This window comes from Aythya fuligula, chromosome 28, assembly GCF_009819795.1.
Source record: "Aythya fuligula isolate bAytFul2 chromosome 28, bAytFul2.pri, whole genome shotgun sequence".
Classification (NCBI taxonomy): domain Eukaryota; kingdom Metazoa; phylum Chordata; class Aves; order Anseriformes; family Anatidae; genus Aythya; species Aythya fuligula.
The window spans coordinates 1637009-1644560 of NC_045586.1; the positions used below are offsets into that span (position 1 = coordinate 1637009).

The following is a 7552-nucleotide window of genomic DNA, read 5'->3' on the forward strand; positions in this document are numbered from 1 at the left end:
GCGGGACTACGCGTCCCGGCGTGCCCCGCGGCGCCGCCACTTCCGGGAGCGGGAGGCGGCGGGGCGCTGAGGTGAGGCCGGGGGGAACCGGGGGGGGCCCGGGGGGCTCCGGGGGGGTCGGGGCCGGTCCCGGGGCCCCGTTCCCGGTGTGGGGGCTCGGCCCCGGCCCCTTCTCAGCCGGTGCCCACTCCCCCCACAGCCGCCATGCGGGTTTCGGCCCTGCTGGGCCTGGCGGCGCGGCCCCGGCTGCCCCCCGGGTACCGGCACGGGACGTGGCGCCCCGGCACCGCCCCCGAGCAGCGCAGGAACCCCCCCGGGCAGCGCCGCAACAAAGTGTTCGTGGAGCCCCTGCACAGGGACGAGTGGAAGGTGTTCCGGGGGGACACGGTGAGCCCCCCCCAATCCCCTCCCTAATTGGAAGCCGGGAGCCCCCCCCCCTTAATTGGGATCTGGGGACACCCCTCCTTTAATTGGGACCCGGCCCCCTCCTCCCCCTTAATAGGGACCCGGGGACTCCAACCCCTTTAATGACCCCCCCCCCCCCCCCAAATGGGACCCGGGGACCCCTCCCCTTAATTTGCACCCGGGGACTCCCCCCCCTCCTTTAATGACCCCCCAGGAAGACCTCCCCCTTTAATTGATATCCAGGGACCCCCCCCTCTAAGTGGGACCCGGCCCCCCCTCCCCCCGATAGGGACTCGGGGACTCCCCCCCCTTTAATGACCCCCCAGGAAGATCCCCTCTTTAGTTGGGACCCAGGGAACCCCCCCCCCCCCAAGTGGGACCAGGGAGCCCCCCCCCCCTTTAATGGACCCCGGGCACCCTCTCCTTTAATGACCCCCCCCCTTTAATTGAGATCCGGGGAGCCCCCCCTTTAGTGCTCCCCTTTTAATGCCCCCCTGGAGAGCCCCCCCATTCCCCCTTTAATAGGACCTGGGACCCTCCCCCCTTTTAGGGCTCCCCTGGGGACCCCCCCCTTCCCTTTAATGGCCCCCTGGGGACCCCCCTCTTTAATGGGACCCATGGAGCCCCCTTAATAACCCCCTGGAAGCCCCCCCTCCCCCTTTAATGGGACCTGGAGACCCCCCCCTGCTTTTAGGACTCCCCTGGGGATCCCCCCCAAATTTAGGGCTCCTCCGGGGACCCCCCCCCATTCCTTCATCCCCTCTGCACCCCCCCCCTTTTTATGGGACCCAGGCCCCCCCCCCTTTTACCTCCCTATTTATTAATCCCTGTGGACCCCCCCCAATTCCTTCAACCCCACTGAGCCCCCTCCTCCTGTTTGTTGATCCCTAGGGACCCCCCCCATTTTTCCAACCCTATTGAGCCCCCCCTCCTTGTTCCTTTTGCCCCCCCCCACAGGTCCAGGTGCTGGCCGGGAAGGACGCGGGGCGCCAGGGGCTGGTCACCCAGGTGGTGCGAGCCCGCAACTGGGTCGTGGTGGAGGGGCTGAACACGGTGAGGAGCGAGCGGGGAGGGGTTGGGGGGGGGGCTACGGTGTTAAGGGGGGGGCTACGGTGTTAAGGGGGGGGCACGGCCCGTCCTTAACCCCCCCCTCACCCCGCAGCACTACCGCTACATCAACAGGATGGCCAAATTCAGCAGCACCTACATCGCCAGCGAGGCCCCGCTGCTGCTCAGCCAGGTCGCCTTGGTGGACCCTGAGGACCGGTAAAAACCCCAAAAACACCCCGGGGGGGGGGGGCATAAAAACCCGTGGGATGGATTTAGGGCAATTCCTGCTGATTTTGGTCCTTTTTTGCCTCTCCAGGAAGCCGACGGAGGTGCAGTGGCGTTACACGGAGGAGGGGGAGCGGGTGCGGGTGTCGCTGCGCACCGGCCGCATCCTCCCCCTGCCCCTACGGCAGCGCCGCGACGGGGTCGTCCCCGAGCAGTGGATCGGTGAGATCAGGGGGGGGGGTTTTGGGGCTAAAGTGGGGGGATTTGGGGCTGGGGGGGGGCTTAGTGCCGGCCTCTCTGCCCGCAGACGGCCCCAAGGACACGTCGGTGGAGGACGTGCTGGAGAAAACCTACCTGCCCTCGCTCAAGACCTTCGAGGAGGAGGTGATGGAGGCCGCGGGCATCGTGGAGACGCGCCGGGCCAGGAAATCCTACTGGTACTGAGCGGGGGGCAAGGGGGGAGCCCCCCGGGGGCAGCAGCTCCGAGTAAAGGACTTTTTGTATCCAGATTTGGGGTTTCGCCATTTTTTTGCATATAGATTTGGGGTTTCGCCAGATTTTTTGCATCTGGATTTAGGGTTTTGCCATATTTTTTGCATCTGGATTTGGGGTTTCGCCGTTTTTTTGCATCTGTATTCTGGTTTCTCCGTATTTTTTTGCATCTTTATTTAGGGTTTCTCCGTATTTTTTGCATCTATATTCAGGTTTTCTCCATTTTTTTGCATCTTTATTTAGGGTTTCGTCATTGTTTTGCATTTTTATTTAGGGTTTCACCGTATTTCTTGCATCTATATTTTGTTTTTCGCTGTATATTTTGCAGCTGTGGTACTTTTTGGGCGTCTCTCTGCCACGCTGGGGCCTGGGGGGCCACACTCCCTCCTCCTCCTCCTCTTCCTCCCCCTTCTCCTCCTCCTCCTCCTCGCTGCTGTCCTCCAGCCCCTCCAGCACCCCCTCCAGGGTTGGGGCTGGGGACCCAAACTTTGGGGCTGGGGAGTGGTGTTTTGGGATTGGGGACCAAGGTTTGGGGGCTGGGGACTGGGGTTTTGGGGTTTCACCGTAGTTTTTGCATCTAGATTTGGGGTTTCACTGTATTTTTGTATCTATAGTTAGGGTTTCACCGTATTTTTTGCATCTAGATTTGGAGTTTTGCCATTTTTTTGGATCTAGATTCTGGTTTTCTCCATTTTTTTGCATCTTTATTTAGGGTTTCTCTGCATTTTTTGCATCTATATTTTGTTTTCTGCCCGATTTTTTGCACCCCGGGCTGGGGGGCCACGCTCCCTCCTCCTCCTCCTCCTCTTCTTCCTCCCCCTTTTCCTCCTCCTCCTCGCTGCTGTCCCCCAGCCCCTCCAGCACCCCCTCCAGCGGCGCCCTGGCCGCCACCAGCACCAGGTTGCGCGGGGAGAAGCGGGGATCAAAAAGAGGCAGCAGGGCGCACTGGAAACCTGGGGAGGGGGCAAAAAGAGCCTCGAGCTCGCTGCCCCCTCCCCGATTTCTCCCCTCCGACCCCCCCAAACCCCAAGGGTGGGGCCCCCACCTTGCTCCCGCAGGTAGAGGAGGCGGTCGAGGAGGATGAGGCTCTCGACCAGCGGGGCCAGGAGCAGCGCCAGGCAGCGGAAGGCGAGCAGCTCCTGCTGCCGGGCGGAGCTGGGGGGGGGGGGAGAGGGATATGGGGGGGGTGGTGAGTAGGGGGAGACCCCCAGGGGAAGGGGGAGACCCCCAGGGGAAGGGGGAGGACCCCCAAGAGAGGGAACACCCCAAAAGAAGGCACCCCAGAAGGGATCCCAGGAGAAGTGACACCCCAGGAGAAGGGGACACCCCAAAAGAAGCCCCCCCAGGAGAAGGGACACCCCAAAAGAAAGCCCCCAGCCCCCCCCAGGAGAGGGGACACCCCAAAAGAAGGGATCCCAGGAGAAGGGGACTTCAGCAGGGGACGACCCCAGAAGAAGGGACACCCCAGGAGAGGGTAAACCCCAAAAGAAGGCTCCCGAGGAGAAGGGATGCCCCAGGAGAAATCCCCCAACCCCCCCCAGGAGAGGGGACACCCCAAAAGAAAGCCCCCCAGGAGAGGGAACACCCCAGAACAAGGGATCCTGGGAGAGGGGACACCCCAAAAAAAGATCCCCCAGCCCCCCAGGAGAAGGGCCACCCCAAGAGAAAGCCCCTGGTCCCCCAGGAAAAGGAACCCTAGGAGAGGGAACATCCCAAAAGAAGGGACCCCAGGAGGAGGGTGCACCCCAAAAGAAGGCCCCCAGGAGAAGAGAGACCCCAAAAGAAAACCCCCAGCCCCCCAGGAGAGGGGACACCCCAAAAGAAGGGATCCCAGGAGAAGGGACACCCCAAAAGAAAGCCCCTGGTCCCCCAGGAAAAGGAACCCCAGGAGAGGGGACACCCCAAAAGAAGGGAACCCAGGTGAGGGGACACCCCAAAAGCCCCCCCCCATGCAAAATCCCACCCCCAAAGAAGCTCCCACCCCAAAAGAACCCCCCCACCCCCCCCTCTTTCACCCCGCACGCACTCGGAGACGCCGAGGCTCAGGGCTCTCCTCCCGGGCCGCACCCTTGGGTGCTGGAGGCTGGGCTGGGCGGTGGGGCCGAGGCTCTGTAGGGCCGCTCGGTGCCCGTGGGGGCGCATCCCGGAGCTGTCCCCCCCCCCCCCCAAAAGCAGCCGCCCCGCAAAAGCCTCCAGCGCGTGGCACGCGGCCTCCAGGGCGCGGGACGACAGCTCGTGGCCACGCAGCCCCGACACCCAGGAGCTCAGCGGGTAGCCCACGGGGTGGGGAGGGGGGGTTTTGGGGTGGGGAGGGGGGTTTGGGGGCTGGGGAGGGGGGTTTGGGGGTTGGGGAGCCAGATTTTGGGGTTGGGGAGCCAGATTTTGGGGCTGGGGAGTGGAGTTTTGGGGCTGGGGAGCAAGGTTTTGGGGCTGGGGACCAAGGTTTTGGGGCTGGGGAGGGGGGTTTGGGGGCTGGGGAAGGGGGTTTTGGGGCTGGGGAGCGGGGTTTTGGGGTTGAGGACTAAAATTTGGGGGCTGGGGAGTGGGGTTTTGGGGATGGGGAACAGGGTTTTGGGGCTGGTGACCAAGATTTTGGGGCTGGGGAGCAAGGTTTTGGGGCTGGGGACCAAGATTTTGGGGATGGGGACCAAGGTTTTGGGGCTGGGGAGCGGGGTTTTGGGGATGGGGAGTGGGGTTTGGGGGCTGGTGACCAAGATTTTGGGGATGGGGAGCCAGATTTTGGGGCTGGGGAGTGGGCTCTTGGGGCTGGGGAGCGGGGTTTTGGGGATGGGGAGTGGGGTTTTGGGGTTGGGGACCCAGATTTTGGGGCTGGGAACCGGGGTTTTGGGGCTGGGAAGCAGGGGCTGGGGGCTGGAAATTGGGGCTTTGGGGCTGAGGACCAAGATTTTGGGGATGGGGAGCAGGGTTTGGGGCCTGGGGAGTGGAGTTTTGGGGTTGGGGACCAACATTTGGGGGTTGGGGACCAAGATTTAGGGGCTGGGGACTGGGGTCTTGTGGCTGGAGACCCAGATTTTGGGGCTGGGGACCGGAGTTTCGGGGCTGGGGACCCAGATTTTGGGGCTGAGGAGTGGGATTTGGGGGATGGAGAGCAGGATTTTGGGGCTGGAGACCGGGGTCTTGTGGCTGGGGACCCAGATTTTGGGGCTGGGGAATGGGATTTTGGGGCTGGGAACCCAGATTTTGGGGCTGGGAATCCAGATTTTGGGGCAGGGGAGTGGGATTTTGGGGCTGGGAACACAGATTTTGGGGCTGGGGAGCGGGATTTGGAGGATGGAGAGCAGGATTTTGGGGCTGGGAACCCAGATTTTGGGGCAGGGGAGTGGGATTTTGGGGCTGGGAATCCAGATTTTGGGGCTGGGAACCCGGATTTTGGGGCTGTGGCCGCGTGGACAGCTTCATGTAGCAGCAGGCGGCCGAGGTGACGGCGGCCACGTGGGGGCTGCGGGCGAAGTGGCGCAGTAGGGCCACGCTCAGGTCCCCGCAGGCGTGCAGCCCCGTCAGCAGCACCCTCTGCCCCCCCCCGGGCTCCCCCCGCAGCGGGTTCCTAACGGGGGGGCCCTGCCCGGGCTCGGGGGGCAACAAAAATTCCTCCCCGGGCGCCCCCGGATCCAAGCGGCCGGCCACGTGCCGCGGGCACCGCGGGTTTTGGGGGGAGCCGGGGGGGGGTTTAGGATTTCGGGGGGTGCTTTTAGGGTGCCGGGGGGGTGGGAGAGACCCCCCCCCGGCGCCCCGTGCCCGTTTTTTGGCCAGCTCCCGCAGCAGCTCGCGGTCGAAGCGCTCGGCCAGCCCCGCCAGGCGCCCGTCGCCCTCCACGGCGGTGACGGAGAGGCCGAGGCCGAAGGCCAGGAAGCGCGAGAGGTGGCCCTGGGGGGGGGGGACAGGGGACACGGGGAGGTGCCCGGTGGGGTTTGGGGGGGCACAAAGTGTCCCCGTCCCCCCCCCGTCAGCCCGGAGCCCCCCTTTTGTACCTGTCCTGAGCCCACGTCCACCACGCGGTCGCAGCCGGTGGCCTCGCTCAGCCGCTGCAGCACCTGGGGGGGGACAGGGGGTGACATTGGGGGGGGGTTGGGGGGATATGGGGGAGTTTGGGGGGATATGGGGGGGTTGGGGGGGGGGTTGGGGGGTACCAAAGGGGGGTTGGGGGGTGACAAAGGGGGGTTGGGGGGTGATATGGGGGTGTTTGGGGGGACATGGGTGGGGACAGGGGGACGTGGGGGGGTTGGTGTGGTGCGGGGGGGTTGGGGGGACATGGGGTGACGTGGGGGGGTCATGGGGTGACACGGGGTGTTATAGGGTGACATGGGGGGGCAGAGGTGTTGTGGGGTGACGCTGGGGGTTGTGGGGTGACACAGAGAAGCTGTAGGGTGACATGGGGGGGCATGGGGTGACAGGGGGTGTTGTGGGGTGATGCAGGGGGGCACGTGATGACCTGGGGTGTTACGGGGTGACACGGGGGGGGCATGCGGTGACCCGGGGCCTTGTAGGGTGACACGGGGTGTTATGGGGTGACATGGGGGGGCACGTGGTGACGTGGGGCCTTGTGGGGTGACACAGGGTGTTATGGGGTGTTTTGGGGTGACACGGGGGGCATGGGGGAACATGAGGGACGTGGGGTGATGGGGGGGGCACATGGTGACACAGGGTGTTATGGGGTGACATGGGGCCTTGTGGGGTGACCCAGGGTGTTATGGGGTGACACGAGGTGTTATGGGGTGTTTTGGGGTGCCGCGGGGGGGCCCCCACCTTGCCGAGGCGCCGGATCTCGTGCTGCTTCTTGGCCTTGACGTGGCGGCGCAGCAGCGGGTGCAGGCGGGGGCTGTGGCAGGGGGGGCGCGGGGCCCCCCCGGGACGCCCCCCCCGGGGCAAAGCCAGGGCGCGGGCGGCGGCGACGAAGGCCAGGAGGGACAGGGGCCAGGCCGACCCCCCCGGGGACCCCCCCGGGACCCCCCCGGCCCCCAGCAGGGCGGCCGCCAGCTGCCGGGGGGGCGCCGCCGCCAGCGCCTCCTGCCAGGCCGGGGGGAGCTGAGCCCACAGCCCCCGGGAGAAGAAGTCCTGGGGGGGAAACGGGGGGGTTAGGGGGGTAATTGGGGTGGGGTCCTAATTAGGGTGGTAATTGGGGTGGGGTCGGGGTTGGGGGAGTAATTAGGGTGATAATTAGGGGTGGGGTTGGTGTTGGGGGAGTAATTAGGGTTGGGGTCAGGGTTGGGGTCCTCATTGGGGTTGGGGTAGGGGTTGGGGTTGGGGACTAATTAGGGTCATAATTAAGGTTAGGGTTGTGGTTGGGGTCCTAATAAGGGTTGGGGTTAGGGTTGGGGTCCTAACTAGGGTCATAATTAGGGTTGGGGTTGGTGTTGGGGTC

The 7552-nt window shown here is 64.8% G+C and overlaps 2 protein-coding genes across 2 annotated transcripts; one reads left to right on the forward strand and one right to left on the reverse strand.

Annotated features, from left to right (window-relative positions):
• The first annotated feature begins 9 nt into the window (after positions 1 to 9).
• On the forward strand, positions 10 to 2183 carry MRPL24 (mitochondrial ribosomal protein L24). Its single transcript, XM_032204473.1, has 6 exons — positions 10 to 71; positions 200 to 387; positions 1363 to 1458; positions 1568 to 1671; positions 1772 to 1902; positions 1988 to 2183. Exons 2-6 carry the CDS (start codon positions 205 to 207, stop codon positions 2122 to 2124), a joined length of 651 nt encoding a protein of 216 aa, XP_032060364.1. The 5' UTR covers positions 10 to 71; positions 200 to 204; the 3' UTR covers positions 2125 to 2183.
• Positions 2184 to 2763: 580 nt separating this feature from the next.
• Positions 2764 to 7524, reverse strand: RRNAD1 (ribosomal RNA adenine dimethylase domain containing 1). The gene is made up of 8 exons (XM_032204300.1): positions 7516 to 7524; positions 6937 to 7245; positions 6162 to 6224; positions 5580 to 6057; positions 4199 to 4457; positions 3218 to 3327; positions 3026 to 3125; positions 2764 to 2812 (listed from the first exon to the last, which is right to left on the reverse strand). The coding sequence occupies exons 1-8, from the start codon at positions 7522 to 7524 to the stop codon at positions 2764 to 2766; spliced, it is 1377 nt and encodes a 458-aa protein (XP_032060191.1).
• Positions 7525 to 7552: the final 28 nt, after the last annotated feature.

Bases quoted from the DNA above. Each gene is read 5' to 3' on its own strand.
- MRPL24 (XM_032204473.1), top strand. From the start codon at position 205: ATGCGGGTTTCGGCCCTGCTGGGCCTGGCGGCGCGGCCCCGGCTGCCC. The intron at 1,459-1,567 runs GTGAGGAGCGAG...CTCACCCCGCAG, and splicing joins TGGTGGAGGGGCTGAACACG to CACTACCGCTACATCAACAG. The intron at 1,672-1,771 runs GTAAAAACCCCA...TTGCCTCTCCAG, and splicing joins TTGGTGGACCCTGAGGACCG to GAAGCCGACGGAGGTGCAGT.
- RRNAD1 (XM_032204300.1), bottom strand. The intron at 6,225-6,936 runs GTGGGGGCCCCC...GTCCCCCCCCAG, and splicing joins AGATCCGGCGCCTCGGCAAG to GTGCTGCAGCGGCTGAGCGA. The intron at 6,058-6,161 runs GTACAAAAGGGG...CCCCCCCCCCAG, and splicing joins TGGACGTGGGCTCAGGACAG to GGCCACCTCTCGCGCTTCCT.